Consider the following 27365-nt stretch of genomic DNA (forward strand, 5'->3'; position numbering starts at 1 on the left):
ACTCACATCAGATAAAATAGACTTTAAAATAAAGAACGTTACAAGAGACAAGGAAGGACACTACATAATGATCAAGGGATCAATCCAAGAAGAAGATATAGCAATTATAAATATATATGCCCCCAACATAGGAGCACCTCAATACATAAGGCAACTGCTAACAGCTATAAAAGAGGAAATCGACAGTAACACAATAATAGTGGGGGACTTCAACACCTCACTTACACCAATGGACAGATCATCCAAACAGAAAATTAATAAGGAAACACAAGCTTTAAATGACACAATAGACCAGATAGATTTAATTGATATTTATAGGACATTCCATCCAAAAACAGATTACACTTTCTTCTCAAGTGCGCACAGAACATTCTCCAGGGTAGATCACATCTTGGGTCACAAATCAAGCCTCAGTAAATTTAAGAAAATTGAAATCATATCAAGCATCTTTTCTGACCACAACGCTATGAGATTAGAAATGAATTACAGGGGAAAAAACGTGAAAAACACAAACACATGGAGGCTAAACAATACGTTACTAAATAACCAAGAGGTCACTGAATAAATCGAAGAGGAAATCAGAAAATACCTGGAGACAAATGACAATGAAAACACGACGATCCAAAACCTATGGGATGCAGCAAAAGCAGTTCTAAGAGGGAAGTTTATAGCTATACAAACCTACCTCAAGAAACAAGAAAAATCTCAAATAAACCATCTAACCTTACACCTAAAGGAACTAGAGAAAGAAGAACAAACAAAACCCAAAGTTAGTAGAAGGAAAGAAACCATAAAGATCAGAGCAGAAATAAATGAAATAGAAACAAAACAATAGCAAAAATCAATAAAACTGGGCTTCCCTGGTGGTGCAGTGGTTGAGAATCTGCCTGCCAATGCAGGGGACACGGGTTCAAGCCCTGGTTTTGGAAGATCCCATGTGCCGCGGAGCATCTAGGCCCATGAGCCACAATTACTGAGCCTGCGCGTCTGGAGCCTGTGCTCCGCAACAAGAGAGGCCGCAATAGCGAGAGGCCTGCGCACCACAATGAAGAGTGGCCCCCACTTGCCGCAACTAGAGAAAGCCCTCGCACAGAAATGAAGACATAACACAGCCAAAAATAAATAAATAAATAAATTTTTTAAAAAAACAAAGCAGATCAATAAAACTAAAAGCTGGTTCTTTGAGAAGATAAACAAAATTGATAAACCATTAGCCAGACTCATCAAGGAAAAGAGGGAGAGGACTCAAATCAGTAGAATTAGAAATGAAAAAGGAGAAGTTACAACAGACACCGCAGAAATACAAAGCATCCTAAGAGACTACTACAGGCAACTCTATGCCAATAAAATGGACAACTTGGAAGAAATGGACACATTCTTAGAAAGGTATAACCTGCCAAGACTGAACCAGGAAGAAATAGAAAATATGAACAGACCAGTCACAAGTAATGAAATTGAAACTGTGATTAAAAATCTTCCAACAAACAAAAGTCCAGGACCAGATGGCTTCACAGGTGAATTCTATCAAACATTTAGAGAAGCGCTAACACCCATCCTTCTCAAACTCTTCCAAAAAGTTGCAGAGGAAGGAGCACTCCCAAACTCATTCTATGAGGCCACCATCACCCTGATACCAAAACCAGACAAAGATACTACAAAAAAAGAAAATTACAGACCAATATCACTGATGAATATAGATGCAAAAATCCTCAACAAAATACTAGCAAACAGAATCCAACAGCACATTAAAAGGATCATACACCATGATCAAGTGGGATTTATCCCAGGGATGCAAGGATTCTTCAGTATACGCAAATCAATCAACGTGATACACCATATTAACAAATTGAAGCAGAAAAACCATATGAGCATCTCAATAGATGCAGAAAAAGCTTTTGACAAAATTCAACACCCATTTATGATAAAAACTCTCCAGAAAGTGGGCATAGAGGGAACCTACCTCAACATAATAAAGGCCATATACGACAAACCCACAGCAAACATCATTCTCAATGGTGAAAAACTGAAACCATTTCCTCTAAGATGAGGAACAAGACAGGGATGTCCACTCTCACCACTGTTATTCAACATGGTTTTGGAAGTCCTAGCCACAGCAATCAGAGAAGAAAAAGAAATAAAAGGAATCCAAATTGGAAAAGAAGAAGTAAAACTGTCACTGTTTGCAGATGACATGATACTATACATAGAGAATCCTAAAGATGCCACTAGAAAACTACTAGAGCTAATTAGTGAATTTGGTAAAGTTGCAGGGTATAGGATTAATGCACAGAAATCTCTTGCATTCCTATACACTAAGGATGAAAAATCTGAAAGAGAAATTAAGGAAACACTCCCATTTACCACTGCAACAAAAGGAATAAAATACCTTGGAATAAACCTACCTAGGGAGACAAAAGACCTGTATGCAGAAAACTATAAGACACTGATGAAAGAAATTAAAGATGATACCAACAGATGGAGAGATATACCATGTTCTTGGATTGGAAGAATCAACATTGTGAAAATGACTCTACTACCCAAAGCAATCTACAGATTCAGTGCAATCCCTATCAAATTACCAATGGCATTTTTTACGGAACTAGAACAAAAAGTCTTAAAATTTGTATGGAGACACAAAAGACCCCGAATAGCCAAAGCAGTCTTGAGGGAAAAAAACGGAGCTGGAGGACTCAGACTCCCTGACTTCAGACTATACTACAAAGCTACAGTAATCAAGACAATATGGTACTGGCACAAAAACAGAAACACAGATCAATGGAACAAGATAGAAAGCCCAGAGATAAACCCACGCACCTATGGTCAACTAATCTATGACAAAGGAGGCAAGGATATACAATGGAGAAAAGACAGTCTCTTCAATAAGTGGTGCTGGGAAAACTGGACAGCTACATGTAAAAGAATGAAATTAGAACACTCCTTAACACCATACACAAAAATAACCTCAAAATAGATTAGAGATCTAAATGTAAGACCGGACGCTATAAAACTCTTAGAGGAAAACATAGGAAGAACACTCTTTGACATAAATCACAGCAAGATCTTTTTTGACCCACCTCCTAGAGTAATGGAAATAAAAACAAAAGGGACCTAATGAAACTGCAAAGCTTTTGCACAGCAAAGGAAACCATAAACAAGACGAAAAGACAACCCTCAGAATGGGAAAAAATATTTGCAAATGAATCAACGGACAAAGGATTAATCTCCAAAATATATAAACAGCTCATGCAGCTCAATATTAAAGAAACAAACAACCCAATCCAAAAATGGGCAGAAGACCTAAATGGACATTTCTCCAAAGAGGACACACAGATGGCCAAGAAGCACATGAAAAGTTGTTCAACATCACTAATTATTAGAGAAATGCAAATCAAAACTACAATGAGGTATCACCTCACACCTGTTAGAATGGGCATCATCAGAAAATCTACAAACAACAAATGCTGGAGAGGGCATGGAGAAAAGGGACCCCTCTTGCACTGTTGGTGGGAATGTAAATTGATGTAAATTGAATGTGAATTGATACATAGTGTTCTCCACTATGGAGAACAGTATGGAGGTTCCTTAAAAAACTAAAAATAGAATTACCATATGATCCAGCAATCCCACTACTGGGCATATACCCAGAGAAAACCATAATTCAAAAAGACACATGCACCCGAATGTTCATTGCAGCAGTATTTACAATAGCCAGGTCATGGAAGCAACCTAAATGCCCATCAACAGACGAATGGATAAAGAAGATGTGGTACATATATACAATGGAATATTACTCAGCCATAAAAAGGAACGAAATTGGGTCATTTGTTGAGACATGGATGGATCTAGAGACTGTTATACAGAGTGAAGTAAGTTAGAAAGAGAAAAACAAATATCGTATATTAACGCATATATGTGGAACCTAGAAAAATGGTACTGATGAACCGGTTTGCAGGGCAGAAATTGAGACACAGATGTAGAGAAGAAACGTATGGACACCAAGGTGGGAAAGCGGCAGGGGGTGTGGGGGTGGTGGTGTGATGAACTGGGCGATTGGGATTGACATATATACACTGATGTGTATAAAATTGTTGACTAATAAGGACCTGCTGTATAAAAAATAAAATTAAGTTAAAAAATTTTTTTTAAATGTAGGGACATGAGGAGAGCATAAAAAAAAAAAAAAAAAGCCCCATCACCCAGCTTTAGCAACCATCAGCTCCTGGGCAGTCTTGTTTCATCTATACCCTTACCCACTTCCTCCACCTGGATTATTTTAAATTAAATCCCAGCTATCATATTTCATTTTAGCACACTTAATTAAGAATAATGTATTTTACGTATGTTACAGGTTTATATATGCATATGTATATGCATATGCCTAAAAGAAATCATTTATCTGATAACTTTACTGGAAAAGCAGAGTTTGCTTGTGACCAGGGGCATGCAGAGCAAATGCTCACCACGTTCCCATTGGAGACGGCAGGGCAGATGACTTCCAGTCTTGCTTTTGTAGCTGCCCTAAAGATTCAAAACAGATGTGGTAATGCTTACCCCAACTTTAATGCTTGGCCTTTTTCTTAAAAAAAAAATTCCGACAAATGTTTATTGAGTGCCTGCTGGGTGTGGGCACATTGGGGAGTTTAGAAAAGAAGCCCCTTGTGGACAAAGAGCTTACAGTCTACACAAGGTATGACAAGAGTAATAACAATAGAATAGAATTTCATAGTCTACAAAGCGCTTTTTTCAAACATTTTCTTAAAGCAGCCTTTTCAGGAAGGTGTTCTTATTAGTCCCATTTGATATACCAGGAGACTTGTGAGTGTTAATAAACTTCACTAAGTTAAGGCCTAGAAAGTGGCAGACTTCAGACTTTCTGTCCAGGGGTCCTTTCTACTTCATACTGTTAAGTGATGTGAGAATTTAGGAGAAGGAAGGAAATGGGGCTTAAACCAGGAAGATATAAGATGAGGAAAACATTGATTAGGAGGGAGAAGAGAATTGGTAAAGGGACAGATAGGGCTTATACAATACTAGGAGGAGGGGAGAGTTGGTTTCCTGGTAAGTTGGTCACCCCCCTGTCGCATAGGGGCAATCAGAAGGGTAACAGAGAAGGGCCTGGCCATTCTAAGGTGACATGGACATCTGTACTCATAAAGGTGGGGAACACTTGGTGGCACAGGAAAGGATGACAACCTTATTTTGCTACCTACCTTATCAAGTCTGGATTTTTAGAAATTGTAGTTGTGAATACAAGGGTAAGGTTTTATTTTCTCCCATATTCTTTTGTTTGAATAGGTATATGAACATTGTACAAAAATCAGCAGTACAAAAGAGTGTAGACTGTAAGTAAGCTTTCCTCTCATCCTTGTCCTTGTATCTCAGTTTCCAGATTTTTTTGCTAAAAGCAACATCTACTGTCAGTTTCTTTTGTGTCCTTCCAGAGCAATGCATACATAAGCATATGTATAGCTACCCTTTTTCTAACTTGCAGGAGAATATGAAGATGTTTATTTCCATGATAGTGGGTATTACTACTTCCAAAGCATATAGTGACTCACTGACATGTGTTTGTCCCAGCTCTGCTACTCCCTAGCTTTGTGATCTTAGGCAAAATTATTTAACTTTTCTGAATTTACTTATCTATAAAATGGGGGATGGGGATGGTGACTGATACATCCTCATGGGGCTGTTTTGAGGTCGAATGAGATAATGCATGTAAACTGCATAGCACATCTGGTATAGTCAAAACTCAAAAAGCTCAAATGTTAGCTCTTATATTTTGGGTATTTGCATTTGCATATTAAATGGAAAAGGGCAAGATGCAGAATAGTATGCTTAGAATGCCATTTGTTTGTATATTCTTTTAAAACAGATTTGCATATGCATAGAAAATAATAGCTGACATTTATTGAGAGTGTCTTATGTGCCAGGCCCTGTTCTAGATTAAGTACTTTACAGGAACTAACTCATTTAATTCAAGAACCCTCTGAGGTAAGTCTCAGGTCCAAGGACACACAGTCTGTGACAGATCCAGGATTCAAAACCAGGCTCTCTACCCTTGAGATTGAGAAAAGAAGCGTTAACGGTACCTTGAGAGGGAGGGAGTGAGTATGCAGAAAGGGAAGCAAGGAAGCTAGGGCACCAGCTGGGAGTGCAGAGCAGATGGAATTGGAAGGTGGAAAGGAAGGTTTTCTCTACTTTTATGCAGATAGTTCTTTTATAATTATTATTAAAAATAACTTTTGAGAATGTTAAAACATTTTCACAGTTTTGAATTGGAAAAATAAACAATAAGTAACCATGAAAAATTTAAACAAAGGTGCTGTGACTAGCTTCATACTCACATTTTCATGTGCAAATAATTTTCAAATATTTTCTAGGATAAATTCCCAAAAATAAAATCACTGGGTCAAAGGGTTTAATCTTTTTAAGTTTCTCAATACGCATTGCCATATTACTTTCTAGAAAGATTGTACTAGATAATGTTCCTGTCAGCAGTGGCTGACTTTACCCCCTCCTTTCACCACATTGGATGTTATAAATTCTTTTAAATACAAACGTAGTACATAGCCCATTGTTAAAAAAATTAAAATAGTACAAAAGTACTATTAAAATTAAAGTAATTCAGAAAGGCCTCTATTCACCCCAAAATCCCACTCTCAGTAGTAGAGTTCCTACTACTAACAGTTCGTATATCTTCCTAGAACCTTTCTTACATATGTACAATCTTACATATATATGCATATGCGCGCTATTTGTAATACAATGGCGTTATAGTATACAGAGATAATGTTATGCAACTTGTTTTTTTTCTCATAAATTTATTTATTTATTTATTTTTGGCTGCGTTGGGTCCTCGTTTCTGTGCGAGGGCCCTCTCCAATTGCGGCAAGTGGGGGCCACTCCCCACCGCGGCGCGCGGGCCTCTCACCGCCGCGGCCCCTCCCGCTGCGGAGCACAGGCTCCAGACGCGCAGGCCCAGCAGCCATGGCTCACGGGCCCAGCCGCCCCGCGGCATGCGGGATCCTCCCGGACTGGGGCACGAACCCGCGTCCCCTGCATTGGCAGGCGGACTCCCAACCACTGCGCCACCAGGGAAGCCCGCAACTTGTTTTTTTCATTCCGTGATGTATCAGACACCCTCCTCTGTCTGTGCATACAGATCAACCTCATTCTTTTTAACAGTTGTGTTACATCCCATAGAGTAAATAGAACCATAGCTTATTTAAGGAGTTATCTTAATAAAAATCAGTTATATCTATTTTTTTCACATACAAATAAAACTGCATTGATCTTCCTTATACGTATGTGCTTATGTACTTATGCAAGTGATTCTATAGGATAAAGTCCTAGAAATGGGGATGCCAGGAGAGACTCTGTGCATTAAACATTGGGAATAAGTACTGTCACATGTACCAACAGTGTATGAGAGTGTCCAGTTCCCTACAACTGTGCTGGATATTATCAGTCTTATAATTTTTACGAATCTGATTATCTCATTTAATTTCCATTTCTCTTATCATTAATAAGGTTGTGCTTCTGCCCATTTTTTTTCAGTCATTTATATTTCTTCTGTGAATTGTCAGTCCTATCCTTTGAACGTTTTTCTTTCAAGGTTCGTCTTTTTAAAATTGATGTGAAGTGCTGTCTGTAAAATATAGATATTAATTCCCTGCCACTAAATGGCTTCTTAGGTGTCCTAACACCAAGATAATAAGAAAAATTCTCTTCCATTTTCTTCTGTTACATTTCTGGTTTGTTATTTTATTAGATTTTTTGGATCCGTCTCTAATTTTTTCATATGGTATGAGAAAAGGAATCTGAATTTTTAGAAAATGGGTACGCAGTTGTGCCATTATGTCTCTCCGCCACTCATTTGAAATGCTACCATTATCATACTCTGATTTCCCATATGCATGTGGGTCTCTTTTCAACCTGGCTTTCTCTTCTGCTGACATGTGTCTATTCCTATGCCAGTGTTTTAACTACTGTTGCTTTATGGTATAGTTTGATATCTTTTTTTAAAAAAGATAGTCTTGTGTATTATACATTTACTCTTCCAGAAAACTGTGGAATCAACTTTCAATTCTGTTTTATCAGCATTTCATTAAATTAGGTTAGCAAGAACTGATACCATTCTAATGTTGATCCTATTCATCCAGAAGCATGGCTTATCTCAACATTTTTGTGGGGCTTCTTTTATATTTGTATTTCTAACACATTTTTTGTTGGGTTTATTGTAGTTTTCTACAACTATTTAAAGACTGCTATTTTGATAGGTGAAAATGATGTATCACTTAATTTACACTTCTCTGACTTAGAGACGTCAAATTTTCTAAAAGTGTATTTATTTATTTATTTTAAAGTTTATTTACTTTGGCTCTGTTGGGTCTTTGTTGCTGTGCGCGGGCTTTCTCTAGTCGCGGCGAGCGGGGGCTACTCTTCATTGCGGTGCGCAGGCTTCTCATTGCGGTGGCTTCTCTTGTTGCGGAGCATGGGCTCTGGACGCATGGGCTTTAGTAGTTGCAGCGCGTGGGCTCCGTAGTTGTGGCTCACAGGCTCTAGGGCGCAGGCTCAGTAGTTATGGCGCACAGGCTTAGTTGCTCCGCGGCATGTGGGATCTTCCTGGACCAGGGATTGAACCCGTGTCCCCTGCATTGGCAGGGGGATTCTTAACCACTGCGCCACCAGGGAAGTCCCTAAAAGTATATTTAACTACTTATGTTCTACGAATTATTTGATCATATGCCTCACCCATTTTTCTGTTGGGGTCTTAGTCTTTTATGAGCTTATCAGATCATAAAGATACTAATCCTTTGTCATAAGTACAGCAGATATTCTTCCAGTTTGTTTGCCTTCTAATTTTATCACTTTTTTTTTTTACTTTCAGAAGTTTAAAAGTCTAATATAGTTAAATCTGTCAATCTTTTGTGATTTTTTTTTTTTACTATTGCTGTTAAAGTCCCCTAAAATTTTATACTGAACGATTCCATATTTAGGATAGACAAATACGCCATCTGGAAAACTAGCCATGTTGGCCTGATAATGGAATCAGTTAAGTAATTTCTTTATAGGTGTTTAACAATGTAGTGTTATTATAGTGTTAGTGATTGTTTGTTTTCATTGTAAATAACAGAATATTATGTATATCACGTATATATCAGGATGATTGGAACATTTGGTTATGATTTTTCATTTTAATTTTTGGCACATGCAAGTAATTCTAATAGTTTTAATGAAATTCTGTGTCTTAAAAATTGTCAGATTGAATGTTTAAAGTAGGTGGCATGTTCTGATGTGAAATTTGCTATAGTGTTAAGATCAGAATATATCTTTAATTGACTTGTCTGTCTTCACAGGGAGAGTTATTCACATGAATTTGTCTTATTGCCTATAAAACACTATCCACTTTTACCTTCCCCCCGCCCCGCTTCTTCCCTTAAATCCTACCACAGTTAGGTGAAGTTACATTGATATAAATTTTTATTAACTGTTTTGCAAGCGGTCTAATGCTCTCAGTTCCTGGAGTTTATATATTCAAGTATACTGATTAAATTACCCTTTCCTTATCATAATGAATGTGCTTTTATTGCTTAAAAAAACCCTTTAAAGTATTTATTAGGAAAGATCAGCATCTGAGAAGAGGAGTTGATATGCTTTCTCATGGAGAAATTAGTCTGTGGAATTATAGTCGATAATTTATGGTAAAAGAAAAAACAATGTAGGTATTAGAGCTATGCCTAAAACTTTCTATAGTTTGACACTAAGACAAGTGAATATTTGGTTTTTATACCTTTTGGAACACTAGGTACATTGTCTTATATACAGTAGGCCCTCAATAAATATTTTTAGTGAATAACCAAATAAAGCACCTCTATTAATGGTAGAAATACTTTTCAAATTACTGGGAAGCACAGTTCTAAAACTTCTACATAAATTTTGTTTAATCCATTAACGTATACACAGACAACCTGCACCATAGCTTTTCTACCACTTATGTTAGAAATTCCTTTTATACTTAATATTTGTTTAATTACTTGATCAGTTGGTTAGTTCATTTGTAGATATCTTCCTTGTTGAATTTGATCTTTTGATTTTCATGATAGTTTAAAGAGCTATCTAGAGCAGTGCTGTCCAATAGAACTTGTCTGTAATGATAGAAACATTCTATATCTGTGATGTCCAGTAGAGACTCAGCTTGCCACATGTGACTAATAAACACGTGAAATGTGGTCAGTGCGACTGAGAAACTGAAGGCTTAATTTTATTTAATTATAAATGACTTAAATTTTAAAAAGCCACATGTTGCCAGTGGCTACTATATTGGACAGCACAGATACACCTACTTTATTTTCATTTAGCTTTCCAAGTTATAGCAAGTTTATTTTCTGGGTAATTGTTCTGATTTCACCAACAGTGTGAGGTAAACCTCTTTGAAACCTATGGTAAAAAAAAAATTATACAAGATCTAATTCTAAAAAATTCCCTTATTAGAGTTTGGAAATGCTTATTGAATTATGTGCACAGTTAAGATCACAAAACTCATTTTCATAGAATTATAACTTTGATGGAAATAATTAATTTTACAGTGATTATAGTAAAACTATTTCTTTGTACTTGATTTTTGTTGCATTTATATGAAATGTTAGGCCACTATATCAAACATACCACAGATCATTTCTCCCCATATCTTGAGGTGATTTTATTCTAAGGAGAAACATATGTTCTAAGGACCCATGAACTAATGCTCATTTTAAGATTGGTCCGTGTAAAGCTTTTGTTCATTTTTAAGCAGCTGATCTAGAAGAAAGTTTTAACGAACACGAACTGGAGCCCTCATCACCTAAAAGTAAAAAGAAAAGTCGCAAAGGAAGGCCGCGAAAAACTAATTTTAAAGGACTGTCAGAAGATACCAGGTCCACATCCTCCCATGGAACAGATGAAATGGAGAGTAGTTCCTATGTAAGTAGAAAAATGTTGGCTTCTTACTTTTTGTTGCACCATGAATATTTCATCTGAACTGTGTTGATAGGTAAAGTTAATCGTTTGAAGTGTTAACTAAGCTTGAGGTACTGATAGCATATTTTCATGGATTTTTTTTTCAAGTTTTTCATTTTCTTTTACATTTGCAGAGAGATAGGTCTCCACACAGAAGCAGCCCTAGTGACACCAGGCCTAAATGTGGATTTTGTCATGTAGGGGAGGAAGAAAATGAAGCAAGAGGAAAACTGCATATATTTAATGCCAAGAAGGCAGCTGCACATTATAAGTGCATGGTAAGTATGGTTCTTTTTATGTGCTTTTAAACCCAAGTTTTGGAAAGCATTTAGCTAGTAACCAAATATAGAACTTTCCTCCCCAGCATTAGTGTTTTAGAATTATGAATAGTGTGTCCTATAATCTCAAATCTTTTTTTAAAAGTATAATTGACTTACAATATTATACTAGTTTCAGGTATACAACATAGTGATTCGATATTTTTATACATTACAAAATGATCACCACGATAAGTCTACTTACCATCTGTCACCATACAAAGTTATTACAATATTATTGACCCTATTTCCTATGCTGTACATTATATCCCCATGACTTATTTATTTTATCACTGGAAGTTCTATAATCCCAAATCTTCATAAACTCTAGATTTTAAAAAATATAGCCTTTATGATTTAGTGCAATTTAAAGTAATCCTAATTATAGTTACTATGTTCCAGATAATCCATAATTAATGATTTCATAACTGTAAAAATTTCAGCTTTATAAACTTGTCTTGGAAGCTATGTTTGGCCTCCACTATAACCTCATAAAAGTCTTTCTTATTGTACTTCATATACTATATTGCAGTTATTCATTTATGAGCCTCTTTCCCCAATAGACTCTTAAATTCCTTGAGGGTAAGAACTATATCTTATCTTTGCATCCTTAGATCCAGGTCTGACATATAGCATATGTAAACATTTTTGAACTAGATTGTATTGAATTACTCATCCCATTTATGATTAGGTTTTAAAAGATTATATTATTTAAGGAATTCCCTGGTGGTCCAGTGGTTAGGAGTCCATGCTCTCACTGCCGAGGGCCCAGGTTCAATCCCTGGTCGGGGAACTAAGATCCCACAAGCCACATGGCATGGCCAAAAAAAAAAATTTTTTTTAATTATATTATTCATATCAGAGGTTCTTAACCAGAGATGCGTATCAAATTTACCTGGGGAGCTTTTTCCATAATATGTACCCTTGGAGTAGATCCCAAACATGTCTAGTTTGAAAAAAAAAATCTCTAGGTGATTCTCATCTGCATCTATGATGGAAATTTGTCATTTTAAACTATTTTTGAAACTGTGGAAATGTAAAATAGTTGAGATGACAGGGTGACACTGCTGAACTCTCCTTGTTAAATGAAGCATTTAATCTTGGCTCCACACTGGCAACCTTAGTTTTATTCCATTGTCCTTATTTTGGGTTATATTTTAATCAGACGTGAATAGATTAAAAAATATTTGAGTCAGTACTTGATTATTAAGGAAAAGTCATCTTTCTCAGGATATTAAAATAATGTAACATATTTGTTCTTATGTTGTTTAATCTTTTTCTCACAAGGATTCTGAATATTAAATGTTCCTGCATTTTTCTTTTCTAGTTATTTTCTTCTGGCACAGTCCAGCTCACAACAACATCAAGAGCAGAATTTGGAGATTTTGATATTAAAACTGTACTTCAGGAGATTAAGAGAGGAAAAAGAATGGTCTGTGCTTTTATGTTTATGCTATGCAACATTACTCTTCTGACTTTGTGCTTTAAATTTAGAACACATCTCAAATTTATCCAGTCATCAAAAAATTTAATATAAAGTAGTTCATGTGTTAAAGTGAAGTATATATTTGACTTATTTGTAATATAATAAAGAATGCTGATGTTACTGAAAGTTATTCCTCTTTCTATGTAACTTCATTACCTAAGACAATTATACTGAGATTTATACTTCAGGGTATTTGAGAGTCTTTTAGTAAAATAAATGAAGATGTGAACATGACACACCTTATTAAGTTTAAAATGTTAAATTGTTTAAGCTCGCTTAAAGAAAAATTCCATGACCCCAATAGAACATTGAGAATCTCCCCATGCTGTTATTTCGTTCTTTTTTTTTAAAATAAAAGGAGATTTTTTCAGAGCCTTCTGTTAAAGTTCACATACATAGTTATGTCTCTTAGTATGTTTATCATAGCTTTAAAGTTTCCTTTATAAAATGTGCCTAAGTCTCATGTTTTTAAACATACTGAATTACTAATAAATAGCTTTAAGAAATAATGGCATCTTTATTTGATGACTTACTCCTTTACAGTTTGTGAATATTATAAAATGTCATTGGAATGCAGAATCTTTTCTTTAAGACAGCAGTTGTCTCTAGAAATGACTTTATTTAAAAATTTTTTTATTGTGAAAATTTTCAAACATCAAAATTAGAAAGACTAGTAACACACGTCTATCCATCACCTTGACTCATCAGTTATCAAGAATTTGCGGCACTCGTTTCATCTATGCCTTTTATTCTTGTTGCTTGAAGTATTTTAAAGCAGAGCTGAGACTTCATATCATTTCACCTCTACATATTTCAGTATGTATCTCTTAAAAGTTGGACATTTTCTTACCTAACCACAATGTCATTACACCTTATAAATTAACAATGAGTCTTCAGTGTTATTTAATACCTAGTTCGTATTTCCCCAATTGTCTCAAAACTATCTTTTTTAAGTTGGTTTGTGTGAATCAGAGGAGGTTCACATATTACATTTGGTTGTTATATTTCCCTTAAGTAATCTAGGGCACTCCCTCCTCCCTGTCTTTGTTGTTTCTGTTTTTGTTTTGTTGTATGCCATTGACTTGTTGAAGAAAACAAATTAATTGTCCTGTAGAATATCCCACATGTTTTATTTGTCTGTTTGCTTTTTCACAATGCTATTTAACTTGTCCCCCGATCCGCCAGATTTTCTTTTAAAGTGGAAGTTAGATGTAAAGGCTTGATTAGATTCATTTTCAACATTTTGGGGGGTAAGAACACTTCACAGGTGGGACTATATCATCCATATTTTATCACATCAGACGAGTCATAATGTCTGACCTTGGATTCAGGTGGTGAGTTGATCCCTCCGTTGTGAAGCTCCCCTTCGATCTTTCATCTAGTGGTTTCAGGCATTGTTGATCTTTGTCTGAATCCATTAGAAATGACTTTTTTTTTGTGGAACTGCATTTTTGAAGGTATAAAGATTATTGATGTCATTTGTTCCATTTAAATCCAGTTCAGTTTTTTGATACTTTGATTACTCTTCTAAAAATGAAACTCCTTTAAAACAGAATGTGGAGTACTAAAAAAAAATAAAGGGGAAAAAATCACTTCATCGTATGTAGCGCAATGTTGTGTCATACAGCTGGAGTCAAATAGGTGACTAGGATAACAATTCACATTCTCTTGATCAACTTATTTACCTCTGCACTGTTGAATCTTAGTGTCAGCACTAACCTAGCATTTCCCCAAGTGTGCTCCAAAGGAAATCAGTCCATCGGGATGCTCTCCCACTGCTCCAAAGTTAAAAGGGCATCTGGAGTTCAATAAACTTGGGAACTGTTTACTATACCCTCCTTCCCGGAGGAAGGCTGTCAGAAGTTCTGCAATCAAGTAATCTGTTGAAAACTAGCATTTCTCAAACTTCTTTGACTCTCAAACCCTTCTGCCAACAATCACCTTAAGTCTTAAAAAGATGTCAGCCCCTTTAGTCTGTTTCTGCCCTTTTGCCTACTTAGTAGCAATCCCTCTCTGAGGGGCATTGCTTTCCTATCTTCTCATTCTTCCCCCCAGTCATAACAGGAAAGGAACTGATCTCAGGGAGGAAAAGAAGCCAACCACTAAAATATAGAATATATTTGTGTGTGTGTGTTTGGCAGTATTAAGGAGTGTTCCCTTTATGTTTCGATGTCAGCTCTCTGATGGTTAGTAGAGTTAAATAATGGAAACATCAGGGGTGACTACATATTACAAAGTCTATCAAAGTATGATTTAAATTGCAGCGTTATTTAATATATATGCTATACAATAAGTTCAGTGCACTCTTTTTCAATAGAAAAACTGGCTGTTTTCTTTGTAACGTGGACTGTTTGGCTGAAATAGCTAAAATAGAAGAAGTAAGATTGCATAAACTTTGAAATACTGCTTATGATTATTCTTTCTCTTCCCTTAAACAGAAATGTACACTTTGCAGTCAGCCCGGTGCTACTATTGGATGTGAAATAAAAGCCTGTGTTAAGACTTACCATTACCACTGTGGAGTACAAGACAAAGCTAAATACATTGAAAATATGTCACGAGGAATTTACAAGTAAGAGAACAACAATTGTCCATTTTCCTAAACTTGTCAGTAAGTAACTGCCCTTAAATAGATGACATTAGTTTACTTGCTCACTCTTCTTAGGTGGTGTTTAGCCAAGTGTAGAATACTAAGGACTCTGTATAAGAAATGAGTACTGCAATTGACATTTTCCTCTGCCTACACATCCCTGGATTAGCATTCATTCAATCAGTATTTTTATGCTTCCTATGTGCCTGGCATTGTGCTGTGATCAAAACAGACAGAGACAGTGTCCTCATGAAAGCTTACAGTTTAGTGGGAGAGAGATATATCAATATATCAATTAAATGGTCACATAAATATACAATATACAATCATAAACTTCGTAAGTGCTATAAAAGATCTGTTACAAAGCGCTGTGAGAGCATGTAACAAGGAGGAGCTAACCTACTAGTCTGTAGTGGGGCAGTGTTTAGGAATTTCCTCAAGGAAATAGTGCTTGAGCAGAGAAATGAAGGGCGAAATGAATGTGGGCATTGGGAAGGCGTTCTAGGCAGAGAGAACAGCGTGTGCAAGGCCCTAAGATGGGAGAGAAACAAGGGTGCAAATGAGGGGGTGGGTGGTAGGAGGCTACTGCTGAGGGTCCAGGTGAGAACTGTGGGTAACTTAGAATAGGATGTAGTTGTGAAGGCAGAAGTTGAAAGATACACTTGGAAGACTGATGAAAGAGTAAAGTTTGGAGATTTGGGATTACATGTTACCCTCTTTTTTATGGCCCTCCACTTACCAGTGCTGCGTTGGGCTAGTGTTATCAATGTGAATCTACAATGGTTCCCTTTGTTTAATAGAATGGAGAATAAGTTGGTAGAGATCCCTGAATATTTATTTGGTTTGCCTTTGCAAGTTGTAAAGCACTTCCTTGCTCTCACATTCCCAGCGTGCAATAAACCGGTGACTCAGGGTCTACTATTCCATGGACAAAGCAGTTTGTGTAAGCAGTCACCAAGTCATTTGGGTGATTGCATGAGGTGCTAATGCTGTATTATAAAATTGGCCAAACTTTGCTTAATAATAAAGGCACATGTTTTTCAAGTGAGTTCTATCAAGCCTTGAAGGAACAGATAATTCCAATGTTATTTAAAGATGTCCAGCACATAGCAAAAAATGGAAAACTTCTTGGTTCATTCTGTAGCACGTGCATAGCTGTGACACCAAACCTAACAAAGACAGCATTTAACAACAAAAATTTTAAAACTAGAGACCAGTCTTAACTTTTATAAATATATGTACCAAAATATGAAATAAAATATTAGAAAATCAAATCCAGGGCTGTAGTCTAACAATTTAAACATTATTCAAAATTAGGAAATATATAAATGTGACCTGTTACAATTAATAAAGAAAAATCCTAGTGCTTTCCTAGTGGATAGTGAAAAGACATTTGATACCATTCAACATCCATTTCTGAGTTTTAAAGTAAGGTAGCAAGAGTGCTCTTGGTGGTAAGCTAGGAGTCTTAATAGAGTGTTAAGAGAGACAGAAACGGCAAACAGCTTATTTAGTGTTAAAGTAAATGGACCATGGTTCTTAGCCAGAGCTGAGCCTCAGAATCGCCTGGAGGTGGATAGGGCCCTCTTTAGAAATGTTCATGCCTAGGCCCTACCCTCAGATTTAAATTCAGTGGGTTGAGGCCCAGACCATGTATTTTGATGACTCCGCAGGTGATTCTCAGGTTCATCTCTAATTGAGAACCACTATATCAATACACTTTCATTCAGATCAGGAACAAGACAAGGGTGCCAACTGCCAACGTTACTTTCACTCTTTTTCTGGAGGGTTAAGCCTGTGCAACGAGAAAAGGAAGGAAAATGTATATGTTGTGAAGGAGAAAAATAAAATTGTCAATATTATTGATATTACTGTCTACCAAGAAAATCCAAAGAAATCAACTCTGAATTTATTAAAATTTATAAGAGCTCAGTAAGGCTGCTGAATATGAGATGAATTTTTAAAAACAATTCCAGTAATAACTACTTAGAAAATGTAAAGGAAAGATGTCTATCCCACACACACACACACACACACACACGCACACACACGCACACACGTGCATACACATACACCAATGGTGAACCTTTTTTAAAAAATAGCATTTTACATAGGACCCCAATGAATGACGAAATATATTATGTTCCTTGATAGACTCAACTTTGAAAGATACCTATTCTCCCCCAAATTAATCTATATACTTAATACAATTTTAATGAAATCCAACTTTTTGACATTTTTATCTAAAAAAGTAAATGTGGTATTATTGTCTATTAGTAATGATTGTTACCTTACATAACAGGAAAAGAAATAGAAGCTTAAACAAGATAGAAGTTTGTTTCTCTCCTAAAAGACGTCCAGAGGAAAGCAGTGCAGATGTGGTAGGCAGCTTTTCAGTGTTATCATTGGCCCCCATTGGCGTCTTTCTGCTGTCTCCTCCTTGGGCTTCCTTCCATAGGAAGCAGGAGGAAGCAGGGGCAAAGGAAGATGGAAGGACAAAGTAGCTGTTGCTCCAGCTGAGTCAGGCTTTAATCAGCCTTCCTGGAAGTTCCATACATGCTTCTGCTCAGCATCTCATTTGCCAGAATTTAGTCACATGTCCAAAGGAGGCTGGGAAATATACTCTTAGTGGACACATTGCTACCCAAACAAAATATGGTTTAGTACTACGGAGGGTGGGGAGGGATAGATATTGGGGTAGCCAACTAGTCTATCACATGAAGCCAAGAAAATTTTTAATGCAATTGAGAGGAGAAATCCCCTGTTAGATATCAAAGCCAATCATATAGTAATTAAAACAGTGTGATACTGGCCCAGTGTTAAAGATCACAGACGATAGATCCGTGCCTTTGTTGGAATCTTATAAATAATTATGGTAGCATTTTATATATGCGGAGACAGAATGGATTAATTCAGTACCTGATATCTATACAGTTGGCTCTCCATTTAGAAAACAGTCTTGACCCAGGGAACTCTACTCAGTATTCTCTAATAACCTATATGGGAAAAGAATCCAAAAAAGAATGGATGTACGTATGTGTATGTATAGCTGATTCACTTTGCTGTACACCTGAAACTAACACAACATTGTAAGTCAACTATACTCCAATAAAAATTTAAAAACAAAGAAAAAGAAAAGAAAACAATCTTGAGTATAGGTGGCCTTTCTAAGCATGATAGGGAACTCAGAACTTTTATTTGACTACATTAAAATTAGACTACCTAAAGAGAACTCCAAATCATTAAGAAAAACACAACCCAGTTTAAAAAATGGGTAAAGGATGTGAACAGGCAGTTTATAGAAGAAATAGCCATGGGTTATAAGCACATGAAAAACTGTTCAACCTTATTAGTAATGAAGCAAATGCAAATTAAAACAAGATCTTACCAATTTTGGCAAAGATGAATAGGATTTAGACTATCTACTGTTAGCTAGGTTTTTGAGACACAGGCATTCTTATTCCATGTTAAGGTTGAATATAATAAATTGGTACAACTTTTTAGGAGAGCAATTTATTATTGGAGAAGGAAACCTTAAAATAATGTATATTTTTTGCTACTAGTCTGCTTGTAGGGATTGAGCAGACAACAGTGCAGAGATATATGTGCAAGAAGTGTCATCGCATTATCGTTAGTGATAGTGGCAGCACCCACTAGGGCATCTTCTTAGACTCAACTATACTTCAAACTGACAAGATTACCCCAGATGGCATCAGTCTACTCAGGAAGGATATAGACAGGAACTACAGCTTGCCAGCAGGGTAGCATCAAATATTCGTCTTCTCTGAGAGTCCTTGCAGCAGTCATTGTAGTAGTACAGCTCAGGTCCAATAAGATATGATCCACATTGGGGAAAAGCCTCATACCCCATTGGAGTCAGTACCTCTTAACAATACAGTCATACAGGCATAGATAATTTTCAGGTTACACCACACTGAAAGAGGACCAAAGGTAAGACTTCTTATCAGAATATGCATATTTTTCCCAGTCCAGATACAGTCTACCAACTGGGGGGTAACATAGCTTAGTAAAATAGTTGACACACTAATTTTTGTTAAGTTGCTAGAGGAAGAGAGCTAAAGAGTTAACCAAAGGTGAAATTCTCATGTGGAATGGGAAAAGATTTTTAACTTTTCACCCACAATAGCAAAGAAAGAGAGAGAGAGGGAGGGAGGGAGGGAGAAAGAGAGAAAGAAAGGAAGGCAGGGAGGGAGGGAGGGAGAAAGAAAGGAAGGGAGGAAGGGAGGAAGGAAGGAAGGGGAGAGAGAAAGAAAGAAGGAAAGAAAGAAAATAATCAAATCAGAATTCTGTCAGGAGACTTAGTAAATAAATTTTAGTACATACATGCATCTAGTGGAATACTATGAAGAAATTAAAGAATAAAGTAGACCCATGTGTAGAGTTGTGGAGAGGTATTTCAATGATTGAGTCAGGGGAAAAAGTTGCATAATTCTATTTTAGCATATAAAAAGTACATGTGTACACACATGTACAAGATATGTGTATGTTTTTTATACATGGAAAATTTTCTAGGAGCATAGTCAGCAAACTTAATAGTTGTCATCTCTCATTCGTTGCATAGGGGTGGAGAAGAGGCAATTTTATATTCTCCTTTATATGGTTCATGAGCAATCCATTATTTTAAAAGTAGCCAATAATATTTTAAAATAACAGGCCCATTTAAAATATTTAGAATCAGATATGTGGAGAATTATTGTGTTTAAATTTTGACTTTATTTATATATTCTTTTCACAATAGTTATCCGTTTTCATTTCAGGAAAAGATGGAAAATGTAGATAAGAAAAATAAAACTAAATGTCAACTTTAATTCTACCACCAGAGATAATAACTTTAAATCTTTTGGAATATTTTCTTCTAGACATTTGTGTGATTGTGTATATGTGTATATTTATAAAAACAAAACTTTCTTATATATACTCTTTTATAACCTGTTTTCCACTTACTATATCTTTAGTAGAGGCATTTTTTTTCTGTGATGTTAAACAGTTGTACATCACCATTTTAATGGTTGCATAGTATTCCAGTGTTATGGGTGTATTAGTTTGTTTAATCAGTTCCCTTTTTAGACATTTAGATGGCTTTTATTATTTAGCTGTTAGAAAACCATGTTGCAGTGATCATCTCTAAACAAAAGTATTTGGACTGGGATCCATGATGATTTGAAATGCTCTTTTTACTTTTTCACATTGAAATTTGTTTCTTAAATCTGCTTAGAAGTGGATTCCAGATTTTTTCATAGAGACCATGGAGTTCAAATGAGTCCGTAAGCAGGCAGTTTGGGGAGAGAAGAATGGACAAATGGGAGGAAATGCAAGGAGGAATATTTCTGAATGAAGTGGCTTCCTTCCCTCCTACATGTGACTTGCTTTCTTTCTTTACCAGCCCTTTCTGGATCCTGAATATATTCATATTAAAAAGGCGAGGGAAGATTATATAGTGATCTGTTTATCCTGTTTTATTGTCTTTATTGCATTTCTAAGCTATTTAAATATGTATTTTTCTAAAATGTCAGTCTCCCACCATAAAACAGTAAGTTCTGTGACAGCAGAGATCTTGTTTGATTGGTCAGCACCTGCGGCTTTGGTGTCCAGAGAGGTGAAAGACACATAATAGGCCTATGGGAAATAGTCCTTGAGTGAAAAATAATCCCATAAAAAGATTAAAATTTGTTCTAACAAGAAAGGGCTCATCCTTTTAGTTAAAACTCTGTTATAAAAATTTCTAAAAGTCCACAAAAATAGAAGAGTATAACAACCCCAGTCTCAGCAGGTACCAACTTATTGCCACGGTTGTTTCATCTACATTTTTTTTCTTTCTGAGGTATGTTAAAGCAGAATCCCAGATCTCCTGTCATTTTATCCTTACATACTTTAATATCACTATGCTATCATCACATCTTATAAAATTAACAGTAAGTTCTTAGTATCATCTTATACCCGGTTCACTTTCGCATTTCCCCAATTGTCTTGAAGATATCTTTTTAGACTTGATTTGTTCAAACCTCAATACATGCAAGGTCCTTACATTGCATTTAATGGATGTCTCTTAAGTCTCTCTCAAAATAGAGCAGTCCCCACTCCACCCTTGCCTTTTCCTCCTACCTGTTAAAGAACCCTGATAAGTTGTCCTGTAAAAGTCCCATATTCTAGATTTACCAATTTGCTTTTTCCTGATGTCATTTACCTTATTTCTCTACCCCTCTGTATATCCTGTAATTTATAAGTTGGCTCAAAGGCTTAATTAGATCCAGGTTATATTTGGGGGAAGATACTTCATAGGTGCACTATATAGAAGTGATATTTGATACTTGAGCTCATGATTTAAAAACTGATTCCTAACATGCAGTGTTTGAAGAGTAGAAATTCTCCATAGTTCTTTGAAAATGTTTTAAGAATAAAAAATGATGAGCAAAACTAGGTCAGAAGTCAATTGTTATTGCTGCCCCCCCAGCCCCACCCCTGCCGTTTATTCTACTCACTTGTCAGAAACTTTTCATGTTAAACCTAGTCTTACATCATTTGTGGCAGATGAATTCCTATGTGATCATCTTTTATCCGTTGCTGACCACAAGAGGGCATCCACTGAACATTTTTTAAGCATTGTTCCATCTTGTCATCTTGTGTATAATTGACCTAAAACTGAGCTCAGATCAGCTCCCACCCTTCTTTGATTATTGTAGGGGTGGTTAACTATAAAAAATATATTGTTGTGTATACAGTAAAGTGGCCTAAACCTTTGTTCAAAATCACCTGCATTGCTATTTTCATTAAAAACAATGAATTTCAAGTATATAGTGTATATACCCAAGTAAAAGGTTGTCGGAACAGCATGATGTCAAAGTATCCCTCCAGAGATGGTTTGTTAATTTCAAAGAGGGAATACTTACCCTTAGGATAGAGAAATCTGGCCATTTCTACCACCTTAAGCAAGTGAAAACAGCCCACTCATAGCAGGACATTCTGAAATTGCATGCATCCTGAGGTGTGCAGGATTACCTACAAAGTATCCTGGACTAACAAAGGAAAGTTGAACCTAAACTTAACCAAGCCCTTAGACCTTGTTTCTAGTTTACAGGAAATAAAGAGTGAGAGAAAACCAAATAAAACATTACCGCAGGGACTTCCCTGGTGGTCCAGTGGTTAGATCTCGGCACTTTCACTGCCGTGGCCTGGGTTCAGTCCCTGGTCAGTGAACTAAGATCCCACAAGCCGTGCAAGCCGTGCACAAGCCGTGCAGAGTGGCCAAAAAATGAAAAAAAAAAGTAAAAAAGACTCTTAAAAAAAAACAAAACGAAAACATTACCACAGTTAGATAAATCCAGAATGTGGTGTAGTTGACGAGGCATACGGTCTGACTCTTCCCAGAAAGTCAGTGTCATGGGAAAAAAAAGAAATTGAAGGAGCCAGTCTACATCATGAGAAACATAGCTAAATGCAATACCTGGAAAACTGTTAGGTGACTCATAAAGGTGTTCTAGTAAAGGCCAGGACACTAATGATGGAAAGGTACTTGAGGAGTTTGAGTAAAATTGTTTCATGAAATGTGAGCAGAAAGCAGCAGCATATATACAATTTATATTATTTCCTAAAATGTGCTTTGAAATTATGTATATGAAACATTATAGAATTTCATTATTTCATATATATACCTAAAACTTGATATTTTCATGTTAGCCAAAAACTTTTTTTAGTCTCATTGGGCAAAGTGAGGAATTGCCTTATATTTGGACATATGTGGTTTTATTTCAGACGAACTTTTATTATTTCATTAATAGAGTGCTTTCCTTTCTGTCTTTTAGACAGAAATGGACCTATAGCTAATTGTGGGGTGTTTTTTTAGTGTGGATGAGGAAACCCAGATTTTAAATGGGCATGGACCTCATCCACTAATGACATAAATATATTCTCATCAACAATGACAAAAGATTTTGAGATTTTTATCTTTCATCATTGTAGACTATATTGTAAAAATCATAGTGGAAATGATGAGAGAGATGAAGAAGATGAGGAACGAGAGAGTAAAAGCCGGGGAAAAGTAGAAATTGATCAGCAACAACTAACTCAGCAGCAACTTAATGGAAACTAGGTATGAAAGTTAATTATATTGGCTCTGTTGTCAGGATACAGTATACACACTGATAAATACGTATTGAGGTAATAATGTGCAGTATGATTTTTTTAATGCTATTATGTTTAGTTAAGCATGTTACTAGAATGCTGAGGATGTGTAGGCTTGCATAGTTTTTTTTCTTTTAACTAGCTGATTTCGTAACAGTAAACACAAGCTATCCACTTTATCAATAAATGTAGTTGTAATGTCAAACCAATAAGATATTCTTGCTCCTCAATAACATTATATTATTGTGTTCCCCTCAAGCATCATATTTTACATTTTTTTATCATCTTTTAAACAGGTTCATGGGACAGAGTTAGAAAACTGGGAATGAATAAGACATCCATAACTACTATTCTTTTTTCACTGTTTTCTAAAATCAAAAAGGGTTTGTAACTTTTTACTGCCCAACTCTTAGATCCTTCATTGAACTGCCTAAAAACATCATGTTTGTTTTATGAGCCTTCACTAGATGGCAGAGTTTGACATGTTGATATTACGTAGCTGTAGTTTGCAGTTTCTGGGAAGCAATTGAAACACTATTAACCCTGTGTATAGTGTCAACAGTTAAAGCAGACATTGAAATGAAGTAAGCTATATTTCTGGACTGAACAAAGTTCTACTGTTTAGAGTGTCTAAGTTTGTTTAGTGGATTCATACTCAAGGGAAAGCATAAGCAAATTTCACTTTACAGTGCAAACACGCCTCTGGTGGCAGCACATGGGAATTTGTGAATTTTTTTTCCACACTCAAGTAATGGAGGCTAGAAATGAAGAGAACCTTCTTTTTCTCTTGGCTTCGACAGCACATGCTAAAAATCTCTTCCAAGAAGTGTGCTAAAGCTTTTCATTTGGTTCCTGTTAAAGTTGTTCTCACTGACCAGCATGGACTCAGGCAACCGGTGATTATAAGCTCTGAGCTCCAGTGCTTATGGCAAAATTCTCTTGACAGTAACCCTCTTCTCTTTTCATGTCATACAAAGAGCTTCTAGCAAAATGATTGGATCCTTTCAAGTTTAAACTAACATTTGGCAACAGCAAATTAAGCCTCTTTAACCTTTAAAGCGTTACCACTTACTAAGGACTTCAGCCACCGTGTCTGAAACCCGTTCCTCTCAAGTGCCGTGTTGTTGTGGAACACTTCATATATTGGCCCAAAGTACGTAAGGAGATCTCATGTGCTGTAGAATTAAAAAAAAAAAAAAAAACAGTCTTTGCATAAAACAGTATTTATTTTTAACTTTGTGACCACTATTTTAGAAACTTTATTTAATATTTTTAATGTTTTCATTCATTGCTTTGCTTATCTATAAAATAGGCTTCTGTGCCCTATTTTTCTTCTGGTAGGGTTCAGTGTTGTTTTATTGATCATCAGAATTGTTCCTCAAAGCCTAAGAACCCAGCTTTTTAGAAAGGATTTTCACACTGGCATTTCTAGCTAGTGATATTTTCTTCCACTTACCTGCTGAAGCACATTTATATATTTCTTTATGGCAAAACCAAAAAATTTTAGTTGTGTTCTGCCGAATATTACCATAGCACCTCAATATCAAGGGTAGGGATTCTGATTTCTGAATTATTAGTTAACCTACCACATTAAAGCAAATTAGCCAACAAGAAATAACATGTTAACTTGACTGTACATTGAGATATTCTTCAGCTTATGGAAAAGCATTTTAAAAATGTAACAGGTGGAAAATTACACTGTGCTTAACGACTGATTTTTTTTAACTGCTAGTCCCTTAAAGTCACATTTGTCAAGTGTGTATTCACACATTTACTTAAATCAAGGGACTCGATGATTGCTTTATTTTAACCATCTTTTATTATTTTTAGAAGGAAACTAGCTTTAGTAATGGATTGCCCTATATGTTTTCCTCCTTTTGCTCTAAATATACCATTGGATTTTGTGTGTGTGTATGTGATGAATTTTCAAAATTCACCATGACTTGAAGTGCAACGACAGATCTAGATGTTTGTTTACCAAGCTATGTGACTTTTCCCAAAGGATCTGTACTTTATTTCCTTACAGCAGCTTGAAACCCATTATGTTAAATCTTTGAATCACTGTGTCTAGATCATTTTTACATTGTGTGCCATAGACTTACCCATGGAATAATAGAGCACCTTCATTTTTGGACAACTACTGTAATGATGTTTTTAGGAAAAATGGAAGGTGCCGGGGGTAATAATGGCCAGTCAATAATCATGTAATGGACTTCAAATACAATAGCTGTCAGTTAATGAATTTGTTATGTAATAAACTGTGTGGGTTTCTTCAACCCTTTCTCTGCCACTAGCAACCAGAATAGCACTTTACCATTTGGTTGGCTAGATAAGTGGCTGGCTACCTATTTTTCTCACTGTGGTGTGATTGGCTAAATAGTCTTTCATTAAAAATTGAAATGTAAATTGAAGTCACATGAAAAATCACCTTTGGTTGTAAACCTCCAATATTTTGATTCTCTATCCATGTTTTCGTCACATGCTGAGTAAAAGTGCCTTACAATGTAAAAATTGTACAGTACTTATGTTCCCGAGTAGCATCATCATGTTCTGGGTAGTAATTACATCGTGGTATGACTATTTAGAAAAATGGACCTCAGCAGTGTATTTACTGTTCATCTCCTAAGTCCTTAACTGTAGTTTTAATAAGCATGACATTATTTGATAAGTATATAACATTTACATCATTTCAAAAAATACTGTCTTTTATGCGTATTTTAGCTTGAAATTTTGAAGCGTCTTTTCTTTTCTCCTTTTTTCTTTTTTCCCTTTTTTGTTTTGTTTTCGTTATCGATATTAAACAGTGTAATCTTTGCAAGCGTATATTGAAGATTATTCTGGAGCATTTATTGCCTTACCAGAAATGTTAGTAAGAAATGTTCTTTAGAGTAGAAAGATAGACTTGAGTTTCTATACTTTAATAAGAGCTCTTTGTTCCTGGGGGGAGGGGGGATGGGAGGGGTGAGTTTTACTTTCATCTCAGTTTATTAAATACCCACAACTGAAATACATTTTATTTCAAGGATCATGAATTTTAGAATTTCAGATAGTACTTGCTCAGGAGTACATGCTACTCAAGATATTAAGAGAATAACAAGATATGTAGATCTACTGTTGAATCAGAATCTATGTACTTGAACAAATGTGTGACTCAAATATCTCAAAGCAAAAGAAAAGTGTTCTAGAATGTTGTTGCTTTTTTAAAAAGCACTAAAGTTAGACCAAGGTATACAGTTTTGTTCTAACAGACATTTAGATTAATTGTAAAGATAAGGAATGCATTATGGGTCAAAATCAAACATTCCTCTCATGTTATGTATATTTTGTTCCTGTTATATTGGCTTTATTTTCAGAATTGTAGTTTGTAGTATTAGTTTCCTTTTATTGGTATTCTTGCATATACTATTCATTCAATAAATGAATTATGACTTTCATGTTTGTATTTATGTCTTTTTTGTGCAAGGGTATGATGAAGCTTATTTGTAACAGCAGAAGTACTGTGTTCCTTTTAGTCTTGCTTTTATTTCAAGGTGAAATACCTAGTTTGTTTAATAAATTTGTCGTTAAACAAGTATGAGAGAGAAAAATGTGAATTTGAGTTTAGTTCAAAGTTTCACACATAAGGCTTTATCAGGGAGAGAATCAGCAATCTTGCAAAAGTATGATAGAACTGCATTACGTCTTGGTTCTTTTATCATTCCATGATAAAGATACCTACAACTTAAATCGGGTCCTCTGGAACCTAGTTAGAAGGTGATTTTAAAAATAAACCAAAACTCCTAGTACAATTTATCTGCTTGCTAATAAGGGTGCAGGATTAATATCCTTGTCATAA

The 27365-nt window shown here is 35.8% G+C and overlaps 1 protein-coding gene across 8 annotated transcripts in view; it reads left to right on the top strand.

Moving 5' to 3' along the window:
* Positions 1 to 26964, top strand: part of PHF6 (PHD finger protein 6) — a 53403-nt gene extending 26439 nt beyond the window's left edge. For 2 of the 8 annotated variants that reach the window (XM_082445384.1, XM_082445380.1), the window contains 7 exons: positions 10793 to 10962; positions 11133 to 11276; positions 12643 to 12747; positions 13510 to 13617; positions 15240 to 15373; positions 23369 to 23498; positions 23827 to 26964. In XM_082445384.1, the coding sequence (XP_082301510.1) occupies positions 10793 to 10962; positions 11133 to 11276; positions 12643 to 12747; positions 13510 to 13617; positions 15240 to 15373; positions 23369 to 23498 (791 nt within the window). In that variant the 3' untranslated portion in view covers positions 23827 to 26964. The remainder of the gene's footprint in view (positions 1 to 10792; positions 10963 to 11132; positions 11277 to 12642; positions 12748 to 13509; positions 13618 to 15239; positions 15374 to 23368; positions 23499 to 23826) is intronic. The other 6 variants (XM_082445382.1, XM_082445381.1, XM_082445383.1 and 3 more) reach the window with 6 other exon arrangements.
* Positions 26965 to 27365: the final 401 nt, after the last annotated feature.

Source organism: Balaenoptera physalus, assembly GCF_965194825.1.
Source record: "Balaenoptera physalus genome assembly, chromosome: X".
In the NCBI taxonomy this organism is placed as follows: Eukaryota; Metazoa; Chordata; class Mammalia; order Artiodactyla; family Balaenopteridae; genus Balaenoptera; species Balaenoptera physalus.